Genomic DNA, 27631 nt, shown 5'->3' with positions numbered 1-27631 from the left:
AATATTTGATAAATGTGACAAAAGCAAAATTACACCTGCATTAACATGCTAGGTCAATTGTATGGAATATGTACTGAACTGTGCAATATACTAATAAAAGTTTCAATAAATCGATCGATCAATCAATCAATCAATCAATTGATTTACGTGCACTGACCCTGACTTACACAAGGTGAAAAACTTATTCTGGTGTTACCATTTAGTGTTCAATTGTACGGAATATGTACTGAACTGTGCAATATACTAATAAAAGTTTCAATCAATCAATCAATCAATGAATCAATAAATTTACGTGCATGGACTCCGACTTACACAAGGTGAAAAACTTATTTGGGTGTTACCATTTAGTTTTCAATTGTGCGGAATACGTACTGAACTGTGCAATCTAATACTAAAAGTTTCAATCAATCAATCAATCAATCAATCAATTGATTTACGTGCACTGACCCTGACTTACACAAGGTGAAAAACTTATTCTGGTGTTACCATTTAGTGTTCAATTGTACGGAATATGTACTGAACTGTGCAATATACTAATAAAAGTTTCAATCAATCAATCAATCAATCAATGAATCAATAAATTTACGTGCATGGACTCCGACTTACACAAGGTGAAAAACTTATTTGGGTGTTACCATTTAGTTTTCAATTGTGCGGAATATGTACTGAACTGTGCAATCTAATACTAAAAGTTTCAATCAATCAATCAATCAATCAATCAATTGATTTACGTGCACTGACCCTGACTTACACAAGGTGAAAAACGTATTCTGGTGTTACCATTTAGTGTTCAATTGTACGGAATATGTACTGAACTGTGCAATCTACTAGTAATAGTTTCAATCAATCAATCAATCAATCAATAAATCAATAGATTTACGTGCATGGACCCCGACTTACACAAGGTGAAAAACTTATTTGGGTGTTACCATTTAGTGTTCAATTGTACGGAATATGTACTGAACTGTGCAATCTAATAGTAAAAGTTTCAATCAATCAATCAATCAATCAATCAATCAATTGATTTACGTGCACTGACCCTGACTTACACAAGGTGAAAAACTTATTCTGGTGTTACCATTTAGTTTTCAATTGTACGGAATATGTACTGAACTGTGCAATTTATTACCAAAAGTTTCAATCAATCAATCAAAAAGACGCTAACCGTAAGTACGGAAGTGCGCGAGTTCCGAGCCTTAAGGCGGGACTTTTAAACCACCGGATGTGACGTAGGTCACAATTCAAAGTCAACTCTTTTGAGCTGCCTTGCACGGATTTGGTTGCCGCGGAAAAGGATATTTTGGTTAGACTTGGCCTATGTTTTTTGTACAAGCTGATGTTCCAGAAAATATGCTGTCGTTCAGTTATCGGCTTTTTAACTCGCGTGTAAGTGGCGAAACGCCATCGACACGCGGAGCTTTTTAACTCGGCTGATTAGCAGTGGCGCTAGCTGCATGTTGCTACACAGACATGTTGACCAGTGCGCGGCGAGAACATGAAGAGAATGGTTGCTAAATTCAGACCGAGCCCGAATGAGGAGGCTCAGAAGATACGAGAGGAAATGGAAAGGAGAAGGAAACTGCGACTGCAACAGGTAAATAATGGAGAATTGGCTTTATTAAAATTGAAACGATCAAACGTACTCATTTTCATTAGCACGCTGGTTTAAAAGGCCAAACGCTGGCGTCACTGTTTCCCCACGCATTAAAAAAACAAAAACATGCTGCTGTCAGGTAGTGATAAAAGCATTCGTCACTACTCTGTTATTTACAGGCAGGATCAAAGTTGACATTATGGTCAAAAAAGTTGACAGTGTACCAGATCATAGCAAACATGATGAGGTGTGGAAGCCAATATCGATGGTATAGAATTAGCTGTATCAGATTGGTACTTACGTTATGACAGTGTTTTTCAACCTTTTTTGAGCTACGGCAAAAAATGTGGAGGCACACCACCTGCAGAAATCATTAAAAAACGAAACTCAGCAGCTGATATTGACAGTAAAAAGTAGTTTTCGTAAGTGTTGGATATTAAATCATGCATGACTATAGCTGTTGTCAAAGTCATCGCGCCGTGACGAATTTTGAGTTTTTTGGTGTCTTCCTGTGTGCAGTGTTTTAGTTCTTGTCTCGCGAGCCTATTTTGGTGGCTTTTCCTGTTTTGTTGGTATTTTCCTGTTGCAGTTTCATGTCTTCCATGAGCGCTATTTCCCGCATCTACTTTGTTTTAGTAATCGAGAATATTTCAGTTGTTTTTAATCCTTCTTTGCGGGGACATTGTCGATTGTCATGTCATGTTCGGATGTACTTTGTGGATGCCATCTGCTCCACAGTAAGTCTTTGCTGTCGTCCAGCATTTGGTGTTTTGTTTACTTTGCAGACAGTTTAGTTTTGTTTTTGTTTTGCATAGCCTTCCCTAAGCTTCAATTACTTTTCTTAGCGGCACTTGCATTTTATTTATTTTTGGTTTAAGCAGTAGATACCTTTTTAAGTGCACACTGTTGTCTGCATATTGTGATCACGACAAACCATGTTTCCGACATCTACAAAGCAATTAGCTACCGGCTGCCACCTACTGATATGGAAGAGTATTACACGGTTACTCTGCCGAGCTCTAGAAAGCCCCGACACTCAAAAACAACACATCATTTGCAAACTATAATTACTGGTTTGGCCAAATTTTTTTTTAACCCAAATAGGTGAAATTAGATGATCTCCCCCGGCACACCAGACTGTATCTCACGGCAAACTAGTGTGCCGTGGCACAGTGGTTGAAAAACACTGCATTATGATATCGATATTTCAAAAAAATGTTTGTCCATTTGCACAAATACATGTATGTTTATGTTGTAGAAATGTCATATGTCATGGAATAATTGCCAAATAATTTGTATGACCGCCAACTTTATTTTGCATGAATAATTGAATGTAATCAAACTAAGAAAATATTGTTTTAATATTGTTACACTGCCCTATGTTTGTATTTATAATGTGTATATATCATTTAATTGTTCACAAATAAATGTTTTTGTTTTCTTAAAATATTTTTGTTTTGGATTTATATTACAATCTTGATTAAGACATTTTAAGGCACAAATGATAGTCATTCAATGAATTTGAAACGTGTTCAATGACAATTTTATCTTTATCATCAATAGAGGACCTGTATTTTATCTACACAGAAATTGGCATTAGTTTAGTTCCTGAGATTTCAGATATTACCCAACAATAAGTGCAAAAAAGTTCAATAGTATTCTGTGATCTATGAGCGCAGATATAGAACTGTAGGCAACAGCCTGGAAATGTATGTCAGTAAGGAATTATATAATTTATGTCTCAATCTTTTAATTTTGACTGAAAAAAGTGTACTTCTTACAACTTCAGTTCTTAATTCAGTATTATGTGATGCAAAAAGGTAATCCAAGCTTTTTTTTCTATAAGAACCCTTTTTGAAATTACTTTGACTATAACTGAAAATACATATGTCAAATTTTCCATCTGATTTTTTGCCATACATATGATGATGATCAAATGAAAGGGGGAAGTTTGTAATATCATGTGGCGATTAAATGTTTTTATGATGTCGCAGTGACAAGTGGCCCAATGTAGGCGGCTGTAACTGTAATGTGGTCCATGATGGAAACGCCTCTGTGTTAAGAGCAAATAGTGATGCTAACAAAACAAAAAAAGGAAATGATGCATATCGCCCACCCCAAGCAACCGGTCAGCTAGCATTGTCTTGGACTGACCCGCAGGTGCGTGAGCAGCAGAAATCCATCGCCCTGCAGATGCGTCAAAATGTGGAGCAAAGGCGTCATCGTGAGTTGGAGCAGCTGGAAGAGGATCTGAGGGACGAATGGGAGCGAGAACGCAGTGAGAGACTATCCGCGCTGCAGATACTTTATGAACATAGCCTCCAGATGGTCGGCCAAGGACAACGGATGGCCAAAGAAAATGTAAGATGAAGGAGCGAAAACAGTCACACGTGCATGCTAACTGCCTTTTCTTTATCTGCGCAAGGAACCTGACTTGGTGGCCATAGCTCAAAAGGAAGCGGAGAATCATGCCAAAGCGGAGGAGCGCTTTAGAGGAGCCCTCGAGGAGCTGAAATCACAAAAGCTCAAAGACAGTGAGATGCAAAACCGGTAAAGAGTTTTAACTTGTCAATTTTTTTCCCCACAGTTTGGCAATCTATTTGTGGGTACAGATTTGTGGTGGGGCTGTGTCAGTTTGACGTAATTGTTTAAATTTGTACAGTGGGGCAAAAAAGTATTTAGTCAGCCACCGATTGTGCAAGTTCTCCCAGTTAAAATGATGACAAAGGTCTGTAATTTTCATTATAGGTACACTTCAGATGTGAGAGACAGAATGTGAAAAAAAAATCCAGGAATTTACATTGTACAAATTTTAAATAATTTATCTGTAAATTATGGTGGAAAATAAGTGTTTGGTCAATAACAAAAATTCAACTCAATACTTTGTAATATAACCCCACGGGATGAGATCTTGCGTGGAGCCCCAGATCGAGGGAGATTATCAGTGGTCTTGTATGTCTTCCATTTTCTGATAATTGCTCCCACAGTTAATTTTTTCGCACCAAGCTGCTTGCCTATTGTAGATTCACTCTTCCCAGTCTGGTGCAGGTCTACAATTCTTTTCCTGGTGTCCTTCGAAGGCTCTTTGGTCTTGGCCATAATGGAGTGCGGAGTGTGACTGTTTGAGGCTGTGGACAGGGGTCTTTTATAAAGATAACGAGTTCAAACAGGTTCCATTATTACAGGTAACGAGTGGAGGACAGAAGAGCTTCTTAAAGAAGAAGTTACAGGTCTGTGTGAGCCAGAGATCTTCCCTGTTTGAAGTGACCAAATACTTATTTTCCACCATAATTTACAAATAAATTCTTTAAAATTCCTACAATGTGAATTCCTGAATTTTTTTTCACATTCTGTCTCTCAAAGTTGAAGTGTACCTATGATGAAAATTACAGACCTCTGTCATCATTTTAAGTGGGAGAACTTGCACAATCGGTGGCTGACTAAATACTTTTTGGCTCCACTGTATATGACGAGAGTTGGGGGGAAATAATACATTTTTAGACTCATCGCAGTTTGGACATGGACGATGGTAAAATCTATTAGTAAATGCACTGTTTTTTTTTAAAGCTGCAAGTGATAAACAACTATATAGTGAAACGAAATGTAAAACTGTAAGATGTATCAATGCTCTTTTTATTTTTTATTTATTAATTTTTTTAAATAAATCGTAGCTCCTGAATCGTAATCCAATCGTGAAGTGCCCAAAGATTTGGGCACTTCCGCATGTATTTTTTTTAAAGGCTACAAAAGTTACTACATTTAAAGACAATTCTGTTTTATTAGTATCACTGTGTTTTTTTTTTTACATTACATTGTTTTGCTGTACATTTTGATTGTTGCTGCCTATTGTATTTCTATGTGTAACACAGACTGCATTTTTCATACCCCTGGGTTATTTAGTTATTATTTTGCCCTCCTTCAATGTTGGAAGCCTTTAATGACAAGTAGGTATGTATACCAAGTACTAGTATTTTTTGGTACTGGTCCCCAATTGGGTTGGTCCAGGAGGGCTGTTAAGATTCTGCACAATTGCTTTTATCTGTATCTTTTTATCCATCCATCCATCCATTTTCTACCGCTTATTCCCTTTTGGGGTCACGGGGGGCGCTGGCGCCTATCTCAGTTACAATCGGGCGGAAGGCGGTGTACACCCTGGACAAGTCGCCACCTCATCGCAGGGCCAACAAATGACTTTTAATAATGATTGCTTGGAGGTATAAAGACAACTTTAGGATCTGATAATCAGCTTTGAATAGTCACAAAAAAGAAGGCAACAGCTCACAAACGTTTGTTACACAACAATATTTCCTCCACAAAAGTCAGGCACCCTAATAAGAGTTATGTCATTTATAGGTGAGCGTGCTTTACTCACGACCGCCTCTACAGCACTTCAACAGTCCTCCTAGTCCGAGCGATCCAGTAATCCACAGGTCAATATTAATCCATTGACTTGTTTAGGACTTAAAACGCAGGTGTTTCTAAAAATTCCCTGCTGTGAGATGTTACATGATGTAGGTGACATAAAACTGCTTGTGGTAATGAAAATAATAATAATAATAAAAAAAATTTACATCTTTATTTGTATGGGAAACATTGGCTGTTTTCCTATTGAAATGGCGAGAGACGTGTGTGCACTCTTCGCTTTCCTGCAGAATAATTAAAGCTAGGAAGAAGGCACTTCAGGTGGAGAAGGCGAGATCAGAAAAGGCGGCCAGACTGCCCGCGCCTCCTCCAAACCCTCTACTGGTGATTGTACAAAACTATTGTGAATAAGCCATCATTTGACCAAAGCTTCTGCACGATCCAACAATTAGTCATCTCCTTACATGCAGGATATTGTTCCAGAGAAACCGCATTTAGTAAAGAAGTGTGACGTCAATGCCTATGCCTTCACACACTACCACATGCCTGCCACCGCAGTGGACAGGGAGGAGGACATACCCCAGGTAAGCCTTGGCGTCACTGCATGCTCGTGACTCCTGATTTTTAAAGTTGTCTAATGGGCTTGTGCAAACAGACGAGTGCCCACCAGGGAGCCGAGCTGGCGATGAAAAACCTGGAAGACCTACAAAGGGACAATGAGAAGAAACGAGTGGAGCAGCACGAGAAAGCTCGTCTCCGAGGGAAATCGGCTCTACGAAAGGAGCACCTCGCGCTGGTACAGCTTTTTATATGCAGACAAAGTTTGTTACCATTTGACGGGAAGTCACATGCAGAGGGAATGATTCATTTAGAGCAGGGGTGTCCAAACAACGGCCCGTTGGCGTGTTCAGTTTTTCCCGCGAGTCGTCACAAGTTTAATAGGCAATTGTAATGGGTTATACTTGTATAGTGCTTTTCTACCTTCAAGTTACTCAAAGCACTTTGACACTACTTCCACATTCACACATTCACAGACTGAAGGCGGGAGCTGCCATGCAAAGACCCTAACTGGGACCCTTCAGGAGCAAGGGTGAAGTGTCTTTCTCAAGCACACAACGGATGTGACTGGGATGACAGAAGCTGGGGCTCTAACCAGGAACACTCAAATTGCTGGCACGGCCGTTCTACCAACCGAGCCACGCTGAAACAATTCTGCTCTAGGGGTGACTCCGACCTGATCTTTAATATCCGACAGTATAATTGCTGCAAGTTTCCCACCACGTTGTATACATGGAACAGCATTTTAATGTATGACCCAATCCAAATAACATTTATCATTCATGGCACAAAAAAACTATCACAAAAAGTCAACACACACAGTCACACAACACAACCTGCTCACTGAACTTTGTGGATGTTATGAAAAAAACATCCAAACACAACACATGATTCAAAATTATATCTATTCCAATCCCCTGCAAATAATGATGAAAAAATGCTAAACACTCTCTACAGTCATTCATTTTTGACACATTTTAGCTGCTTGATATTTCTGATTACAGAACTTTAGAGGTCGTCACATGTTTCAAAATCAGGGCCCGGGGGCCACACCATTTTATGAAAACACTGTAATGCATCAAAACCCTTTCTAGCTGGATGCATTTGTTCTTTTAATTTTGAGAGAAAAAATGTACTGCATGCAATTGCCTATCTTCTAAACTTTAATGTTATCTAATCATGCAAAAATATATGCCAAGCATTTTTTGGGTTGTCAATAATTAATACTTTAATATTGGATACAATTGTTTAACGAGGTTAATATAAGTTTATATTTTTATTATGTATATTCACTGTTACAAGCGGCCCTATTTCCCATGGGGCCCTCATTAAAAATGAGTTTGACACCCCTGCCCCCACACAGTTGGATTTTCATTTACAAATTTTTAATTGATTCTTTAACAGCGTTCATATAAAGACAAGTTTGTAGATTGAAGCAAAGTACCCCTAAAGAAATAATGTAAACGTGACTAATTTGTTCTAGCCTCGACAAAAAGTCCCTATTTTAGTTTGTCCACTTGGAACGCAAAATAAAGCGCTTTACAGTACCGTAAATGGGTTGTACTTGTATAGCGCTTTTCTACCTTCAAGGTACTCAAAGCGCTTTGACAATGCTTCCACATTTACCCATTTATATACACATTCTCACACTGATGGAGGGAGCTGTCATGCAAGGCGCTAACCAGCACCCATCAGGAGCAAGGGTGAAGTGTCTTTCTCGGGACACAACGGACGTGACGAGGTTGGTACTAGGTGGGGATTGAACCAGGGACCCTCGGGTTGCACACGGCCACTCTTCCACTGCGTCCCAATATCAAACAAACATAATTGCAGAAAACAAAACGACAAGCTGAACTGTCCTTGTATTTGGCCGCCCTGCTGACACACCCACAGTCAACCCTGTGGTGTGTTACTGTTAAAATCACAAAATTCTTCAATGTTTAAAATAAAAGATTAAATGCACTTAATCTTGTCAGCGAATGTTCTTGGCATGCAGTGAAAGGGAGGGAGGAAGCAGAGTTGTACAACGCTGTGGGCACCAATTTTCTTACTGGATTTTCTAAACAACACATTGCTTGTCAATTGCTTACCTTGGACTCATGTTTTGCTACTAAAATTGTAAAAGTGCTACAAATTGCTGAAAAACCTGCTTAAAAGGACACAGGGTAGCATTGAGCACAGTATCTAACGACAGCACTGTTTATTTGACTGAGCATTGGAGACCAATCAAGCCCGCCCACAAGTTAGTAAATGAAGGCTCTACTGTACTTTGACCAATGGCACCTGCAGGATCGAGACCGCCTCCTGGAGGAGCTGGAGCTGAAGCATAGGGCTGACATGCTGAGGAGGCGGCAACAGGTGATCCAGATGCCGCCCCAGATCTTCCACCCTCTCTGCAAGAAACAGGAGATGAAGGACGACTTTCAGAAGGAGATGGAGTTTGCCTTTAAGGACATGTACACCGGAGAAAGTAGTACAGACCTTCGAGTATTTGCTCACAAGCACCTCTAGTTCTATCTATACAGGATGTATAATGCTTCACCATGCATGTGTCTGATCCCAGGAGTCAAAGGCAACATGCTGGTCCAGTTGATACCAGAACCTCTTCCTGAGGCCTCCACAAGCTGTCAGGACAATGAACTGGATGTCACGTTGGAAGGACCCGCCACATCAGAACTGCAAGCTGACCGTAAACAAGAATCACAGAGGACTTATTCGGAGGATTCTGCCTACAGTACTAAATACTAATTAGATTAAATATTAGAACATCGCAAGTTAAATGGCTCAAAATTCGAACACATAAAATATATTTTTTTCCCTTTGCAGTGGAGCCCAGACATCCTCCCAGACAGAACCTAAAGAGGCTTCTCAATCGCATCAGGTGCCAGAGGAACCAGCCGACGATTATTGTACACAGTCAGGTCGCAGAGAGGGACACCGATGTTGAATCGGAAATGATCCCAGAGCAGGATACTATCACCATACCACAGGAGGTGCCAGAGAGGGACACAATCATCACACAGTCAGGAGTGGTATCAGAGCGGACTACGACTATTGAAACCGGCTCTCTGAGCAACCAACCTGTGCTGGCAGAACCCACAAAGGCTCCATCATCATCATCATCATCATTAGGTAATTCTGCATTCAAGACTGTTGGAAAATATAAATAAATCATAAACATGGCTGACTAGCATGAGGTGAATAGAGCAGTCTTGACCACAAACCAAGTATGTTGAGGTCCAAGAACAGAGATGTCCAATGTACAGACGAGGGGCCACTTCAGTCTGCAGCATGTTTTTAATTGGCCTTTGGCATTTTCTAAAAGTAAAACGTATTTATTGTTAATGATGTTTGATATCACAATAATTATCTTTTGTCACTTACAGTTTTGTTCAGCTTTTGTTCTCCAGCGGCTGGGGTTTTAAGTGCAGACTGTCAGACCTCTATCAGATTGCGTTTAGCATCTTTAATGTACAAAATGTATGAAAGTACCCCTGTTACACCCGTATAGGTAATAACGAATATGTTTGCACTGTGCACAATATATTTATACAAAGCAGATAACGTAAAATTGTGATTTATAGGGTCAATTGTGTTTAGTCATGCCAGTGTGTACTTCAAATTTGGGAGCTTTACTTTGTGTTTCTCAAAATATATTTAAAAAAAAACATAGTCCCTGTGGGTTTGCATTTCACTACGACCTATTATTATTAGAAAATATGCATATTTAGGCACATTTTATGCATTATGATCGGAATTATTTTCAACAATAAAAATGGCTAAATAAACATAGACTAACACATCTAAGGTCCAGTATTGCGCAGTAGTATTTTCACAGGTAAGTGGTTGTGTTTAAGAACTGTGTGTGTGAATCTGTTACTGTACAGCGGGGGTCGGGAACCTTTTTGGCTGAGAGAGCCATGAAAGCCGAATATTTTAAAATGTATTTCCATGAGAGCCACATACAATTTTGGTAACATTTTAGTATGGAGAACATAGTCACCATTAATTAGTTACTTATTAACATGCAAATTAGTAACATATTGGCTCTTATTTAGTCAAGCAGTAAGTCATTAACTAAGAGTCTTCCCTCAATAACTTCAGAATTATTGCCTATTAGTAACCCTAACCCTTATATGTTCCCTAGTGTCCAATTAAGTCTTAATTAAGTCTTTGTTACTTAGAATATGTTCCCCATACTAAAGTTTTACCAATATTTTTTGACACCGAATACAACTAAATGTGTGCATTTTTAAGTAAGACTAACATTTTTCGAGTAAAATCATTTTCTTATTCTTTTTAATAATATTGTTATTCTGAAGCTAACTAATAATAAATAAAAAATCTTCTTACCATTAATGCGACTTCTTGGATTGATGGATTAAAACGTATGAGAATGTTTTTCATTTTGAACGTTATTTTTAACACTCATTACCAGAGGAATTTTTAATTACTTATCGTGTTAAGCAATGTCAGCTAAGATTTATCTGAGAGCCAGATGCAGTCATCAAAAGAGCCACATCTGGCTCGAGAGCCGTAGGTTCCCTACCCCTGCTGTACAGTATGTCATATGTATTACAGAACACTTTTTATGTCTACTGTATTGGGTAAAGTGACTATGTAGATGGCTCTATTAATGTTAAAAACGTATTTTGAAGGTCGTAAACAAGGTTTTTTTGTGCGCTATGAAAAATTAGATTAATAAGAATTCCTACTTTGTGGATGTTTAGATCCAATTTTCGACAAATTGGGAAACAACTGAGTTATCTTTTAGTGCACCAATGAGCTTTGTCATTTTTGAGGGATGCCACTACTACTTTAAATACACGTCAGGGCAGGTTAATGCATTTTTCTTGCCGAATGTGTGAAATGTCCAACTTTTCTGTAATGAGGCATTGACCCATTAGCAAAATGCATTCTCACCGCATCTGTGTTTCAAAGGTTGACATTTGCCGTCTTTTTCTTTTGGTTTCATTAGCAGAGGCGCCAATCCCAGCAAACATGCAAAACCCAGATCAGCTTTACACCAAAACCATGGAATTTGAAGAGGAGCAAAAGAAAAGGGTACAGATCCCTCATTTTAGTTAGTTGGTAGTCATCTTTGAGTTAAATATTGCTATATTGTACCATTAATGACGGATAACTATCGAAAATTTTCCAGTTTTTTTTAGGGGTGGGGGTTCATTTGTCAATATAATCCGAAACAGGTGTCTGTCAATAGTTGATAGTCCGCCCCTTATTTAAAATGTGAGCAAGCCACTGTATAGCCTCCCAGGCAGGATGTCTCATGTACCTCTACACCATTTCTCACTTTTACATATTGTCAACAACCCTGTGTAAAGTTTCTCTGTGCAGGAAGAGATGCTCCGGTTTGTTTTCAGTCAGTTGGCTTGGTGGGGCCTCACTACATTGCCTGTTTGCTTCTCCTTCAGGAAATGGAGCTAGAAAGAGAGACACAGCAACAGTTGGCCTTGCTCAAAGAGTTAGATGACCAGAAGGCTCAGTTGGAGCAACTGCTGTTGCTTAGGGGACAGCGGGAGGAAGTCCACTTAAACCAAAATTCTGTATCAGTCCAAGAGCTGGAAGAAACCCATAGTCCAGAGGTATGAAGCTTGTAATTACATAGATCATCTTGTCTATGGATGTTCTCGTTCTTCCGGGTCATTGTATTCTCAGGGCATTCAATTCATCGCAACTGTCTTAGTTTCGCCTCTCGTCTGAGTAGGCTCCATCAGTTCATGTTCATAGACTTTGATTGGTCAAATCCACTCCCACATTAGTCAAATCCACTCTCACATTAGTCAAATGCACTCTATGTCCTAGATTGGTCAAATGGACTCTCAAATTGGTCAAATGAGTCACACTTGATCTGACCAATCTAAGTCAGGGCATGAACTGATGAAGCCTACTTGGATGAGAGGTGAACTGTCTTCCGTGACAATCCGAACAGTCCAACTACGATCGATTTGAATGCCCTGAGAATAAATCATTTTCATATCATGACTTAATGTAATTATTTCATACCTTAGTGTTCTTCTGTAAATTAAACTTAAAAAGCATTTCAGATCATTTAAATTGTTGACTGATGCTACAGCAGCGACTTCCTGTTGATGAAGACGAGCATGCCAGAAGAATTCAACAATACCAAGATCGCCTCCTGGAGCAAAACAGGCAATTTGAACATTTCCACATATTCCTTTCATTCAATGGCCTGGTTTAAGATTGAGAATTTATTTTGGGACCATCTTTTTTTGAATGTCAGAAATCATCATAAGTCTGTGGAAGAGGCTCGACAGCGCCTAGAGGATTACCAGCACGCCCTTCAAATTCGTCACAATATGGCCGCCGTGTCTCTGCCGTCTGCTGTTGAGGCGGCGGGCCATCTTCACCCACCTGCACCAAGTGCTCTGTCTGCTGGCTCCGTCGTGTCAGCTCACCTCCGTGATGACCTTCAGACTGATGTTCAAGGTCCCTCAAGGCAACCCGCTGGTCCGGCCTTGCCTCTCAGTCCTCCCGGACCCAGCTCCAGCTTTCTCCCCAGGGAATTGGCGCCAAGTTCAAACCAATCCAGTAACCAGATGCTGAGCTGCAGCATAGCTCCTCCTAAACCGGTTACCAGGGATATAATTCCTCCTAAGCCGGTCACCAAAGAGATTCTTTCTCCTCAAGTGGTCCCCACAAAGTCACTTCCTCCCAAACAAGTCAGCAAAAAAACTCTTCCTCAAGTGGTCACCAAAGAATTACTTCCTCGAGTGATCTCCACAGAGTCCCTCACTTCAACCCACACCGCCAGCCCTTCGTTCCGGCAAGCCTCCGGTCCTATCCAACCTGACACCATGAGTCGTCCTCTGCTTACGAGCTCGTCGACGGCATCATCCCCGGCAGCAGATGAAAACTCAAGCCGGCTGCCATCTCTGGAGGTCCAAAGTCTCGACGAGCAGCGACAAAGACAGGAAGAGAACATGGCGCTCGTGCGGCAGCAAAAGGAGACGTTGCAGGCTCTGATTAATGTGGATTCACAAGTTAGTTTGTAATGCAAAACACATTTATTCTAAAATCGTTTGATAAGGTGCTGTCACTAACATTCTGTAGTAGTGAAGTTGATGCTGATGATTATTGTTGTGCCCTAACCCACAGCCACTCAGTGACGTCTTGCCATCAGAGGATGCTGGTCAAACCCGTGGCAAACTACTTTCATCCCTTCTAAAAGTCATAGAAAAGTCTAACGCGGGATCATCCCCTCCTGAGGACCAAGAAGGTCCACATCGACAAGCCCCATCCACCAGCAAGACCGGTAATGGAACGTCACTCCCTCCCGCTCGAGCAGCCAAGCCCCCAGTGACTCGGGTCCGGCTCGGGACGACTATGCAGGAACAACACGAGCTTAGTGCGATTCAGGAAGTGGAGACGCCAGTCGACACCAGCCTGGTCACAGGTGAGCTCACGCGGGATGCTCGCATCCAACACTTAGACATCTCGATAAATTTTCCAGACTTGATCCCTTGACCAGACTGTCTGTGCCCTCAGGCATGGAGGATGTTTTCTCTGCACCACAACACACCATCGACTGGTCTCTTCAGGAGCAATTTGACTCCTCTGTAGCCAGCGATCACAGGTTACGGACCCCAACCACGTCTAGCAGCAGCCAGCAGTCTGCTGAGAGACTGACCAGCGCAGGGACGAATTCAGCGAGGTCCAGTCTACTCCTCCATCGGCAGAGGCTTCTGATGGAGACCCCTACCCCAGACTCCTCTGAGCATGGTAAGTATTAAATGTTTTTTTAATGTTAAAAAAAAAAAAAATCTAATTTCGACAAATTTCACACCATTTTATCTCAGACTCTGGGACAGGGGAAGACTTCTTGGGTCCAGCTCTCACAACCCACAACTCCCCCGCAGATGACAGTAGGTCACCTGGGGAGGCAAGTCGACTGGTAGGACTCCGTACTCTTACATTTTATATCGCTTTCCATACACATTTAGCCCTCTGAGGTTCACATGTTGTGGATCAAGGATGAAAAATAGCCAAATCTGAATGCCTTGGTAACATCTGCCTTGGCCTGTGATTTTGTTTTGCTTGAGAAGCTTGCACTGTTTGCGTGTATATGTGCGTGTTTGAATGTGCGTGTTTGCGTGTATGTCTGCATATTTGAATGGCCATGTATATGTGAATGTTTGAATGGGCGTGCATGCGTGTGCATGTTTGAATATATTTTTTTCTGTGTGCTGAGCAATGATGTAAATCTACTTCACCTGAAGTGTATTTTACAAAGTAAAATACACTTTATGAGGGTTTCTACACTTGAACTGAGCTCTGTGTGTGCGTGTGTGTGTGTGTGTGTGTGTGTGTGTGTGTGTGTGTGTGTGTGTGTGTGTGTGTGTGTTAAGCGATGATGTAAATCTACCTCACCTGAATTGTTTTAAGTTGTAAAATACACTGTGAGGGTTTCTACACTTGAACTGAGCTGTGTGTATGCGAGTGCGTGCAAGTTTAAGGTTGAATCGTACATTTTTCCCAGATTCACCATCTATATATATTTAACGATGTGTTTGTGTCAGTCTTCACATGGACCCCCTGACCGCTTCTCTGCCACGACCATGTCCACCGGCAGCTACATTTCCAGTGATCCAGAGTCCAATGCCGGTGAGTAGCATGTGTGTGCGCACACACACACACACACATACATACACACGTAAGCTTGTTTTGCCATGTTCAGGTAAATCACCAACCCTCAACTCAACGGAGCCTCAACTTGGAGCGCACATCCTTGGCACTTCCTCCCTGTTGACTCCAAACTCCACAATGAGAGACAGCACCGCTGCAGGCCCCTCCCACACGGCTCAACTAAGCTCGTTGTTTAACGAGGACAACGTCCAGTGCATCATCGACAGATACACCAAAGAACTTGACGTCTCTTTCGGCAATGCCGGTAAATCCACAGGTACAGTGCAATCCACGACGATAAGTTTTTTTCCGAGCAATATACTCCGGTCAGTGACGCCGTCTTCCATGCTGTTTTTATCTGCAGGTAGTGAAGGCTCCTGTTTAGAGGAGCAGCAGTCTTTGCATCAAGTCAGTGAGCAGGGAGTGAACAAGGAAGTCTCTCAAGCTGCCCACACAACTGACTTGGTTAGTGACTCGCAAAGCAGCGATCATGTTTGTTTTGTTTTTGAATGGAGCAATGATGTAAAAACTATTTACTGTTATTTTTTGGACTATAAGTCGCAGTTTTTTTCATAGTTTGGCCGGGGGTGCAACATATACTCCGGAGCGATTTATGTGTGAAATTATTAACACATTACCGTAAAATATCAAATAATATTATGTCATTCGCGGAAGAGGCGGAGAAAATGTCAGCAATCGTCACACACACATTAGCAATCATCACATACACCTCAACCAATAAGAATTTAGCGGGGGAGGGTCATGACAGAAGTGCATTGTGGGTCATGGAATGCTAACTGCTATATGTTACTGCCGTAGTAATTAAAATGGATCATTTCATCGTTGGCGATAACTTATAAAAACTGAGAAGGGCTGAACAAAAATGGCACCAAAAGGAAATCATGTAGTGCGGATTACAAGCTGGACGTAGTGAAATACGCAGCAGAAAACGACAAGAGGGAGCGGCGCATACTTTTAGAGTTGGCAGAGTTGTTTAGAAGCGACATCGAGGAAGAAGATTTCATTTGATATATCGATTAGGAGTGACAGATTGTTTGGTAAACGTATAGCATGTTCTATATGTTATAGTTATTTGAATGACTCTTACCATAATGTTACGTTATCATACCAGGCACGTTCTCCGTTGGGTATTTATGCATCATATAACGTACACTTATTCAGCCTGTTGTTCACTATTCTTAATTTTAATTTGCCTTTCAAATGTCTATTTTTGGTGTTGGATTTTATCAAATTTCCCCCAAAAATGTGACTTATACTCCAGTGCGACGTATACAGTATATGTTTTTTTTCTTCTTTATTATGCATTTTCGGCCGGTGCGACGTATACTCCGGAGCGACTTAAACGATTTATAATCGAAAAATACGGTAATCTTTTAGTACTATAGTTAATTGGGGTTTTTACTTTTTAAACTGAGCTTAGGGAAACTTCAATATTTGCTTTGCCAACAAATGCTCCTCTCGTTTTGTCTTCCAGACTGTCAATCCAATCCTGGATCAGCTGTCAGTGATCGAGGTTAAGGACTCATTTAGATCTTTGATTGGTCAGGTGGCGGATCGGTCATCTTGCCTTGTTGCTGGTCAGAGAGATGCCGCCATGGAGCAGCTAGTGGGTCAACCCTCGGCTCACTCGTCCATGATTGGTCCGTTGCCCGGCTCGCCACTATCATCTGGCATTGGTCAGAGTGGCAGGGGCTCCACTTCCGCCTCACATCAGTCAAGTGAACACTGGCGGAGAGGCGAGCAGGACTTCTTTGCCGGTCAGCTGGCTTCTCAAACAGAACAGTCTGCCTCGTCGTCGTCTGAGCGTCCAGAAAGGTCAATGAGACCGCTGGTCGGTGAGTTGGATGTGTCCTCTGGTCACCACAGTGGCAGCTCAGGTATGACGACCTATGAGACCAACATTGTTTAAGATGCCAACAATTCCATGTTTCTCAACTCTGTTCTTTGCAGGTGAAAGAACTCGCACAGATCTTGGTGCGTTGACTGAGGCCACTGTACCTGCTTACCCATCATTACCTTCCGAAGGCTACTCTCACACTGCTTCTGCCTCTTATTCGAATCCTTTACTGCAGAACCAGCCTAGTGCAATAGAAGGTGACCGAACAAAACCACTATGAAAAAGCTTAAGGAAGCAGAAACTGTAAACATGCTTACAGGGGTCACTGGTTGACAGGTCAAAAGTGAAATTTCACTCAGTTATTTTTTGTTTTGTTTTTAATTGCAAAATTGTATATTCCTCATGTTTCTGGGAGCAGACTCATTTCACCCTCTTCCGGCTGAGCTCACCCACACTGGGACTACAGACCCATCGGTGATCTTTCAAGTTCCTGACCCAGACGCGACAGACTTTTCCGAGGGACAGCTGTCGAGCGGAGAGCTCAGTGTTTCCGCACAGTCTGACTTGCGATCCAACACTGGCGCTTCTAATAGCGAGCAGTCCACCGAGCACTTCAGAGCAGAGGACGACTCCTGCCGGAATGTAACCTCGCTCCTCGTGGTGTCTGCGCTTTTGTCGGATTCATCCGCGAGCGACACTCCGTCTGCACTCAGCATTCTTCTGGAGGATGATGAACAAATTGATGCTGCAGTTTCATTTCATACCCCGCCCACGAAAGAGCCAAAGCCTGAGTGGAGTTTGAACTTGGGGAACATCTCAGCTAGGCTACTGGTAAAATGATTTTACTTTGTGCTGGTAAAAGTGGTTAATGGCTGACCTCAATTTTTCCTTGTGTATTTGCATGCAGGAAGCAGCTAATGAGAAGGGCATCCTGGAGCAGTCCCAAATAACACTGGTGAGCTTGACGGACAGCATCGTGTCTGAGATCGAGGGATTGTGGGAGGAGACTTTTGCGGAGAAAGGACAGAAATGCCAAGAGGTATTTAAACAACCTTTTTAAGCCAGGGTTACAAGTCAAATTTTATATAGTTATTATTTTATAGGAGTCAGAAGCAATAATTGAGGAACCTTCAGAAGCCTTTGTGAACCAGAGTCCAACACATGCAGGTTAGGGCCCCAGCTCAACTAAATACATGTTGGTTCATGTAGCATGGAATTTAAAGACCTAAATAGTTTGCTTGTACTGTATGCAGGCATGCTCCTGGAGTTCAACAAGGATCCAGACAAAGACATACAGGGGTTCTACGAGGAGAAGCGCAAAGCTCTGCTTGAAAGGTCAACCCGCCGGGCAGAGGAGCTCAAGGCCAAAGCCGCTCTTGCCAAGACTGAGCGTCATAGCCAAACTGCTCTTGCCAAGACTGAGCGTCATAGCCAAACTGCTCTTGCCAGGACTGAGCGTCATAGCCAAACTGCTCTTGCCAGGACTGAGCGTCAGAGCCAAACTGCTCTGGAACTTGGAGCGCAGTCAGGGGAATATTCTTCTTGCAAGGCCAAGACTCCCCAAGAAATTCAACATGACTCCAAGTTAAATACTGCAAAGTCCAATTTGAGCAAGCAACGAAAGCCACAGCCTTGTCTAGGTCACTAACACCATCATTTGTGAATCCTGTCTCTTTAAGGTTTTAACATCACATTTTTCTGGCTTCCAGCAGTGAGCAGGTCTACGCTCAACAACCCAAGTGATGTCAAAAAGGGCAAACGAGACCATGCCGAGATGCGCAGGCGAACTGAGAGGTACCGCTGGAATATTATGTACACAAAGACTTGGAAGTACTGATTGTGCTTTACGGTGTCGTGTACAGACTTTACGTGCAGCTGGATGAGGTGCGGCAGTTGAAGGAAATCAAGAGCCGACGAGAGGCTTATGCCAACAACCGAGACAAGGCCAAAGCATTCCACATGGTGAACAATGGTTTCTAATGACAAGTGTATAATACACTTATTTTTTTTACTTAATTTATTCTCTCAACTTCACAGGAAACACTAAAGAAGCTTAAGCGTGCCAAGCAGACTCGCCACTGATCAACTGAATGTGCTTAAGATAGAATGTTATCAATAAAGCTTTTAAGTTATTTGCAGGAATTGTGAAAGTTGTCAGATCTTTTAGCCATCATGCAGTCAATTTGATATACAAGGAAAATATTACTTGCAGAAGCTTTTAGTAGATGAATAAAAACATTCACATCATATACATACAGTATTTTACAAAAATGAAGATACAAATCAATACACTTGATTGAAAACAAAGTCAGGCTACTGAATTTGGCACATTGCAGCGACCCACACCTACAAAAACAGTTATTTATATACACAGCTGGTTGACTGTTTGTTGAAAATGAGAAAAAAAGTTACATTTTAGTAAATAGTTTGTCAACCCAAAACCTTCAGATCTTTGGACAGAACACCCCTCTAAAGAGCTCCTAGCTCACAGTTTGGAGAAAGTGACAGTCTTGATGTCCTTCTTCTCCATGGAGGCCTGAGCAGACTTCATCACATCTTGAGTCTGAAGCATGCTCATGTTCCAAGCAGCCTGGACAACATTTGACAATCAGATATGCCCCATAACAAAAGGCACATGATTATATTAACATGGCACATAATTATTTTTACCATGTACTCAAGACCCTCTGCCACACTGTGGTCTCTAGAGTAGACCAGGTTCACTTTAGTTCCCTGCACAGCGACGGGGCTGCGGGCGGCGATCTCCCCCGCCATTTCCAGTGCGCCCGTCATCATGGCCTCCTTGTCTGCAAACACCCGGCTGGAGAAAGAACAAACCGCAGATAGAAGTACAGGGCAGGATTTAGTGGCCTTACATTTTTCATCTTAAAAAAATTGTGTCCTTTTTGTCAGTACACACTCACTTGTACTTAATTGCATTTCAACTGTATTAACATTTATTGGTCCTAAAAATCCCATTAAATAAAATGTAAAGTATATTGCTCCCTATAAACCTTAGAATTTCATAGCTGCAACACATACCAAAGTAGTTGGGATAGGGCATGTTCACCACTGTGTTACGTCACCTTTTCTTTTAACAACACAAACATTTGGGAACTGAGGAAACTAATTGTTGAAGCTTTGAAAGTTGAATTATTTCCCATTCTTGTTTTATGTAGAGCTTCAGTCATTCAACAGTCTGGTGTCTCCGCTGTTGTACTTTACACTTCATAATGCGCCACACATTTTTGATGGGAGACAGGTCTGGACTGCAGGCAGACCAGGAAAGTACCTGCACTCTTTTTACGAAGCCACGCTGTTGCAACACGTGATGAATGTGGCTTGGCATTGTCCTGCTGAAGTAAGCAGAGGCGTCCATGAAAAAGACGGCGCTTATATGGCAGCATATGTTGTTCCAAAACCTGTATGTACCTTTCAGCACTGATGGTGCCTTCACAGATGTGTAAGTTACCCACGCCTTGGGCACTAATGCACCCCCATACCATCATAGATGCTGGCTTTTGAACTTTGCGTCGATAACAGTCTGGATGGTTCGCATCCCCTTTGGTCCGGATGACAGTGTCGAATATTTCCAAAAACAATTTGAAATGTGGACTCGTCAGACCACTGAAACCCTTTTCCAATTTGCATCAGTCCATCTTAGATGATCTCGGGCCCAGAGAAGCCGGTGGCGTTTCTGGATGTTGTTGATAAATGGCTTTAGCTTTGCATAGTAGAGCTTTAACTGGCACTTACAGATGTAGCGACAAACTGTATTTAGTGACAGTGGTTTTATGAAGTGTTCCTGAGCCCATGTGGTGATATCCTTTAGAATTGATGTCGGTTTTTGATAGTGCCGTCTGAGGGATCGAAGGTCACGGTCATTCAATATTGGTTTCCGGCCATGCCGCTTACGTGGAGTGATTTCTCCAGATTCTCTGAACCTTTGATGATGATATGGACCGTAGATGTTGAAATCCCTAAATTTCTTGCAATTGCACTTTGAGAAACGTTCTGAAACTGTTTGACTATTTGCTCACACAGTTGCAGACAAAAGAGTGTACCTCGCCCCATCCCTTTTTGTGAAAGACTAAGCATTTTTTTTGGGAAGCTGTTTTTATACCCAATCATGGCACCCGCCTGTTACCAATTAGCCTGCACACCTGTGGGATGTTCCAAATAAGTCTTTGATGAGCATTCTAAACTTTTATCAGTATTTATTGCCACCTGTCCCATTTCTTTGTCAGCTGTTGCTGGCATCAAATTCTAAAGTTAATAAATATTTGCAAACATTTTTTTTTATCAGTTTGACCATCAAATATGTTGTCTTTGTAGCATATTCAACTGAATGTGTTGAAAATGATTTGCAAATCGTTGTATTCCGTTTACTTTTACATCTAACACAATTTCCCAACTCATATGGAAATGGGGTTTGTAGTAGAAATTATCCAGATCAGGCCCAAAATCCTTAATCCTCTTTCAGACATCTAGTAAAAGTTCTCCAAATACGACCAAAACCTTTCAAGTTATGTTGCCAACCAATTAAAGGTACAATTGCATTACCTCTATTAAGAGGTAATGTAATCGTACCTTTGATCGTTTGTTTTCAGTGTGAAAAATTTGACAATTTTAAATGACAAAATACAAAAATATAGCATTTACTGAAAAGACTGTATGAAGATTCCTTTAAAGTGAGATGCAACAAATGCATTTCTGCATTCCTGGGATTCATATGCACTAACATAACTTACCAGAACAATCCTAAACCTTTACAAAATAATTTAGCTTTTTTTTCTATTACAGTCCCAATACATGTGATACAAGTACCATTGCTCTTCAGAAACAATGCAATCTAACTAGTTTTACATAGCTATATGTATATATAGCTAAACAACTCATAGTAAGAACATATGACAGTGGAAATAAATGTGATTAATTACGAATCTATGTAGCCCTTTTCTTTAAAACATGTGAAATGGAAATTAAGCTCACCTGACCAGTCCTGCGCTCTTGGCCTCGTCGGCGTGCATCTTCCTCGCAGTCAAAGCCAACTCGTTGACCAGGCTGGAGAAAACGGCAACATAAAAAAAGCACTATTCAAACCATCTCCTTTGTTTGTTGTATCAAAATTTACTGTGTGAATGCAAGCAGATTACCTGCGACTGCCGATGACTTTAGGAAGCCTCTGCAGAGTTCCCACGTCGGCTGCGAGTCCAACGTCCACTTCCTAGATGTTGTTGAACATAACTGCAGAATGCTAGTCGACATCTGGACCATTCTAATTAACTATTGTATTGAATGTTATGAATCATAGAAAGTCATCATTCAAGTGAAATGTCTGAACTGCAATTAGTTGCCATAGTGACGCTGAAGACTTATCTAGGCATTTACTTTACCTACTAATTTATATATTTGCTCCTTTATGTTTAAAATAAAAAGTGCACAAGGACGTACCTTGACTTGGAACCAGGCGTCCTGGGTACACAGGCGGATGTCACATGCAGTGATCAGGTCGACACCTGACAGTGAGGGTATTTCAACTTGGTTTGTCGTGTTTAAATTAATAGACCAGGAATGTTCAAATGGCATCCCGCAGCTCACTTTTTAAAGGCCCGCGAAACAGTTTGCAAATACTATCATAAAAAAACCCCATAAAAATTGGAATAAAAGAGCAAACAGATGCAAAGGAACAATAAAATGTTGATATATTGACACTAAAAACACAAAACTGCATTCCGGGCAGTTGTTTGCTTGAAAGCTGGCTGCGCCCCCCAAAAATTATAAATAGTAATAAAATAAAAATATAATTGATGGCTAGATCTGATGTTGATCTACAGATTAAAGCTTTGAAATTAAAAATAACATTTTGATATTTTACTTCTTTTTAACACTTTTATGAGTGTTGGATTTTTGGCTTCCTAAGACCATTAGCCTGATTTTATAAAACTGTCATTGCTAAAAAAAATAATGAATAATTACATTTTTTGAGGGAAAATATTGTCTATTTTGTGTTTTTTTTTTTTTTTACAAAAAATGCCACAAAACAGTAAAAATATCACAGATACACTTTAAGTTGATCTATGAATATTATAACGTTTGAAGTAAAAAATATACAATAAATGTTGTATGTTTTTAGAAAATGAAAAAATCAAAATGGCCCCCGCATGCTTACATTTATCAATGTGCGATCATCAGTGGAAAACGTTTGGACATCCCTGGAACAAACCCTCCACTTTTGCTTCCAAAACTGTATTTTGTTGACTTCGTCCCTTCATTAATGCGAGATACACACAAACAATCTCTATATCTGAAAACCGTGACCGCAATCTCAAAAGTATATTATGTTTGTATTTCCTTATTATAAATAAACTGTAATACTTAGAATGACCCCCCCCTGATTTAATAAAAAGTCTGTGCAATGTACTACTACTTCTCAAATTGAAAATGTTGAGGGGAGTCATCCTACCTCCTCCCACACAAGCACCATGGACGGCCACCAGCACAGGCTTTGGACACTAGAGGCAGATAAACACCCATTTACAGTTTCAAATGGTAATTCGCTGACATTTTTCCAGAACAACCACTAATATTAACAGTGACTTACCCTCTCTATGACTGAAAAAGTATTTTGGTACTTGGTGATGGTCTTCCTGACGTTCCAAGAAATCCGGGCCGTGTCGTCACCTTCAGGCTGCAGTATGTCACCTGCCATGTCCATCAGGTCGATACCTGGACAATTGGCAAGGACAAATTCATTGAAAAAAAAAAAAAAAAAAAAAAGTTTCACGAAGAAAGTAGCATCTCCGAAACATTGAAACGGGTTTGATACCTGCCGTGAAGACCTTTCCTGCGGCAGAGAACACCACCACTCTGCAGTCGGGATCATCGGCGATCTCGTTGAAGCAGTCCACCATCTCACTGGGGAAGAACAGTAAAAGTTTCCTTTTGACTTAAAAAAACAAAAAACAATCTACAATATTTTTGTATATGCTTTGTAAAAACCACTCCAATGACTCATTCCTGCCTCCAAAAAGCTTTGTTCATGGCGTTTCTCTTGTTAGGGCGGTGAAGCTCCACATGAGTGACAGCCTCTGCTGGGCGGCTGATGGCTAGGGTGGTGTATGGTGGGGTCGGACCGTCTGACGACGACATGGCCCTGATGACCGACTGGCTGCAGAGCCCGAACCCCCTGGCTGAGGACAAGACACATGTTTTGTAGTACATACTGTTTTAACTGTTAAACCTTCTGGACCACATCTGTTGCTAGAAGAGAATTGTCAGCACCACCCTTGCAGCTTTTATGTCAAATATAAATCTTCAGGCAATTTTAGTATATCAGTAATTGTGTGTTATTACTACGATTAGAAAGGCGAATGTGTTTTCCCCCAGAGTTGTTGAGCAAACAAAGAAATCAGCCAACAAAGTCTGATTGCCAGGGTGGGTGGATCAATCCAAAATACTGATACCAAGTAGTATCAGTATTTGGTAGGGGTGTAACGGTACGTGTATTTGTATTGAACCGTTTCGGTACGGGGGTTTCGGTTCGGTTCGAAGGTGTACCGAACGAGTTTCCACACGGATATATTAGGTAGCGCACCGCAGGTTGTGTAAACAATGCAGAACGATGCACAACGCACGGCAGGTGTACTTTGTTTTGGATATATACCAACATATGCAATATCATCCAACACTACAAATTACAGCGACCGGGCTAGGACAACATGTAAAAGCCAGAGCTGGAAGACCCTCCCTCCTCGTTAACATCGATGTATAATGTTATATGTACATATTGTTCACAAATAAGTTTTTGATGAAAACATTATTTGTTTGGTCCTGTGTGTACTTTGTTTTGGATATATACCAACATATGCAATGTCATCCAACCCTACAAATTACTGATTTCAAACCAGGTGCTCACTTGTTCGGTCGTCTATAACAGTGGTCACCAACCACAGGTCCGGGGAACGGTAACACTCCGTGACGTATTTTCCACCGGGGCGCGGAGAAACATTAAATAATCCATAAACGACTGCATTTTCTCCGACTTAACTTTCGCCTGTCCCACTAAACACAACAATAAGCTTTATAGATGTACAACAGACCTTGGCAAATTAAGGACTGGGGGCCACATAAGGCCCGTTAAGCTTTTCAATCTGACCCGCTGGACATTCCCAAATAATTTTTTTCAGATCTTTAAGATGGAAACTGCAGCTGCCATTATGATGTGCATTGATGTTTTCTAATGACCGTACATCTTGAACTATACAAAAAATTTCAATGGTTGGAATCTGCGCTTTTGCATGATATACTAGTTACTATGGTAATCTAATTAGTTACTATGGTAATCTAAGTCACAGCAGCTCAGACGAGGCACCAAGCAGTGTCGGTGGGGAGTATTTCCACAGAGTGTTTCCAGAGCACTTAGCCTAAAATGCGGGTCTCAGGGACAGACGCGGAAGGAGATTTTTACAAAAAAGTTCTAAAGCTTAGTGATATATCAGATTGTAGGTGAGTTTTTTTTTTACCCTTCGCGTTCCTATTTCGCTGTTTGTTGCGTTTCGCTTGATTGTAAAATATGTTGATCGAGAGGGGGTGTGACGTCCACATGTTGTCAATATTCAGTGTTTTATCGGAAATAGTTAATATTGTAAATCCGAAATTTTTTATTTTCATGTACATTCTGAGTGTCTCATTCAGTAAATTTTTTTTAAATTACATTACGGATTTTAAGGCGTTCTGTCATAGTTTTTACCATTCAATCAGACATATATGTGAGGTTTTGTATTAATGTTCCTAAAAATCAGATATACTGGCCCCCAGACACATTTTCTTCTCTAAATTTGGCCCCCCTGCCAGAGTCAAAATAAATGCCCGGGCACGATGTACAATAAAACTCCTCATAGGAAGTTCTCATAATTGTTATAACTTTGTGACATGATATGTGACCTGCATTAATGAACATATACAATATAAATGTGATAGATTTTATCCAAAGGCTGTTTTCCATCTGCAAATAATCAAGACCATGGCTCCCACTAATTCAGCGTTATAGTGAGTTGTATTTTTCGTGCACTTATTTTTGCTGTATTTATCTGGTTGGGGACCCCTGGTCGGTAAGTGCGTCTGCCTCACAATACGAACGTCCCGAGTGGTCAGGGTTCAATCCCGGGCTCAGGATCTTTCTCTTCTCTTGTTCTGTATATTGTACAGCATTTTGTATTTCTATAGTGTTTTGTATATTGTACAGGCTTGCTTATTATTTTCATTGGATAGTAGTCTGTTTATTTCAATTTTTATTTTTTTCCTTTATTACCTCTTGTGTTATTAATTTTTTAATTGAATTGAATTACATTTATATAGCGCTTTTCTCTAGTGACTCAAAGCGCTTTACATAGTGAAACCCAATATCTAAGTTACATTTAAACCAGTGTGGGTGGCACTGGGAGCAGGTGAGTAAAGTGTCTTGCCCAAGGACACAACGGCAGTGACTAGAATGGCGGAAGCGGAAATCGAACCTGCAACCCTCAAGTTGCTGGCACGGCCACTCTACCAACCGAGCTATGCCGCCCCGTATTTTTTCCCACTACCGCAACTTAAGTTGGAGCCTTTAATCTCGTTATATGCAAATATAATGACAATAAAGTCCATTCTATTCTATTCTATTTCTGTGTGGAGTTTGCATGTCCTCCCCGTGAATGCGTGGGTTCCCTCCGGGTACTCCGGCTTCCTCCCACTTTCAAAGACATGCACCTGGGGATAGGTTGGGTGGCAACACTAAATTGGCCCTCGTGTGTGAATGTGAGTGTGAATGTTGTCTGTCTATCTGTGTTGGCCCTGCGATGAGATAGCGACTTGTCCAGGGTGTACACCGCCTTCCGCCTGATTGTAGCTGAGATTGGCACCAGCGCCCCCCGCGACCCCAAAGGAAATAAGCGGTAGGAAAATGGATGAATGGGACCCCTGGTCTACAACATATTAGTTCAGGACAACAACACTGTACTAAAGTAACTATAGGGAATTCTCACACAAATACTCAACCTGACATTTTGTTTTAATCCCGAACATCCAATAGAAGCAGTTAGTAGGTGAAAATAGGTATTTTAGCAACACATCAAAGCACTGTGACTTACATGTTGAGCGAGCGGACTTGGCAACCAGTGACAACATTGCCCTTTGAGCGGTGCGGGGTTTGAAAGAAACAAAAACTACAGCGTCAGGTGAAAAGTCACAAATACGAATTCAACACACGCCACGCTTTTTTTCTGGACTGAAGAGTGACAATAAATTAACTGTCGGTAGTTTTGTCAAACATGCGCCTCACCTAAACTGAAGTTGGTAGCCACTAAGGTAGCTGCTCGTCTTCGCTCTTCGTCGTTAGGAATTGTTGCTCAGAAACTCTAGCGCCTCCTGTGGCCAAGATTTAATCTTTCACCTACTTGTTTTTGACCTCCTCCCCCAGCATTTTACACTGAAAAATATTATCACTATTGTCCGAAATTAACATTTTAGACAATTAGACGTTTCAGAACATTTTATAAACTTTAGACACCTGTTTCGAGTTATTTTATAGACCAATAAATAATAAATAAGCCGCG

General features: G+C 41.1%; 2 protein-coding genes and 1 non-coding gene across 12 annotated transcripts; 2 read left to right on the top strand and 1 right to left on the bottom strand.

Moving 5' to 3' along the window:
* The first annotated feature begins 1184 nt into the window (after positions 1 to 1184).
* On the top strand, positions 1185 to 19178 carry cep295 (centrosomal protein 295). Of its 9 annotated transcripts, XM_061877509.1 has the most exons (29): positions 1185 to 1594; positions 3755 to 3955; positions 4020 to 4144; positions 6247 to 6346; positions 6427 to 6540; positions 6612 to 6752; positions 8804 to 8987; positions 9078 to 9248; positions 9341 to 9646; positions 11493 to 11578; positions 11947 to 12117; positions 12609 to 12685; positions 12777 to 13536; positions 13652 to 13949; positions 14042 to 14275; positions 14353 to 14447; positions 15073 to 15157; positions 15231 to 15455; positions 15543 to 15643; positions 16674 to 17076; positions 17150 to 17293; positions 17455 to 17867; positions 17944 to 18075; positions 18140 to 18203; positions 18290 to 18451; positions 18518 to 18676; positions 18746 to 18830; positions 18899 to 18998; positions 19074 to 19178. In XM_061877509.1, exons 1-29 carry the CDS (start codon positions 1496 to 1498, stop codon positions 19116 to 19118), a joined length of 5280 nt encoding a protein of 1759 aa, XP_061733493.1. In that variant the 5' UTR covers positions 1185 to 1495; the 3' UTR covers positions 19119 to 19178. The 9 variants fall into 9 exon arrangements, with proteins under 9 accessions (XP_061733493.1, XP_061733491.1, XP_061733488.1 ...); XM_061877507.1 differs by having other exon boundaries at positions 6247 to 6340; positions 18290 to 18676; XM_061877504.1 differs by having other exon boundaries at positions 8804 to 8984; positions 18290 to 18676.
* On the top strand, positions 14520 to 14596 carry LOC133537657 (small nucleolar RNA U2-19). Its single transcript, XR_009802778.1, has one exon. It is a non-coding gene; the product is annotated as a small nucleolar RNA U2-19 (small nucleolar RNA).
* A 60-nt stretch (positions 19179 to 19238) lies between the features above and the next one.
* On the bottom strand, positions 19239 to 27498 carry ech1 (enoyl CoA hydratase 1, peroxisomal). 2 transcript variants are annotated; one of them, XM_061877512.1, is made up of 11 exons: positions 27358 to 27472; positions 27167 to 27207; positions 24061 to 24229; positions 23866 to 23954; positions 23641 to 23765; positions 23503 to 23551; positions 22491 to 22555; positions 22193 to 22263; positions 22029 to 22100; positions 19707 to 19857; positions 19239 to 19626 (listed from the first exon to the last, which is right to left on the bottom strand). In XM_061877512.1, exons 2-11 carry the CDS (start codon positions 27201 to 27203, stop codon positions 19522 to 19524), a joined length of 933 nt encoding a protein of 310 aa, XP_061733496.1. In that variant the 5' UTR covers positions 27204 to 27207; positions 27358 to 27472; the 3' UTR covers positions 19239 to 19521. The 2 variants fall into 2 exon arrangements, with proteins under 2 accessions (XP_061733496.1, XP_061733497.1); XM_061877513.1 differs by lacking the exon at positions 27167 to 27207 and having other exon boundaries at positions 27358 to 27498.
* Between the last annotated feature and the right edge of the window lie 133 nt (positions 27499 to 27631).

This window comes from Nerophis ophidion, linkage group LG18 (assembly GCF_033978795.1).
Source record: "Nerophis ophidion isolate RoL-2023_Sa linkage group LG18, RoL_Noph_v1.0, whole genome shotgun sequence".
Taxonomy (NCBI): Eukaryota; Metazoa; Chordata; class Actinopteri; order Syngnathiformes; family Syngnathidae; genus Nerophis; species Nerophis ophidion.
Note: the sequence above shows the minus strand (reverse complement) of the source record. Positions and strands in the feature narration are given on the sequence as shown.

Coding starts and splice junctions, on each gene's coding strand:
- cep295 (XM_061877502.1), top strand. CDS start 1,496: ATGAAGAGAATGGTTGCTAAATTCAGACCGAGCCCGAATGAGGAGGCT. Junction 4,145..6,246: donor GACAGTGAGATGCAAAACCG/GTAAAGAGTTTT, acceptor GCTTTCCTGCAG/AATAATTAAAGCTAGGAAGA. Junction 9,249..9,340: donor TTCGGAGGATTCTGCCTACA/GTACTAAATACT, acceptor TTCCCTTTGCAG/TGGAGCCCAGACATCCTCCC.
- ech1 (XM_061877512.1), bottom strand. CDS start 27,203: ATGTTGTCACTGGTTGCCAAGTCCGCTCGCTCAACAT. Junction 22,264..22,490: donor ACGCCTGGTTCCAAGTCAAG/GTACGTCCTTGT, acceptor AACAACATCTAG/GAAGTGGACGTTGGACTCGC. Junction 22,101..22,192: donor AAAGTCATCGGCAGTCGCAG/GTAATCTGCTTG, acceptor CGTTTTCTCCAG/CCTGGTCAACGAGTTGGCTT.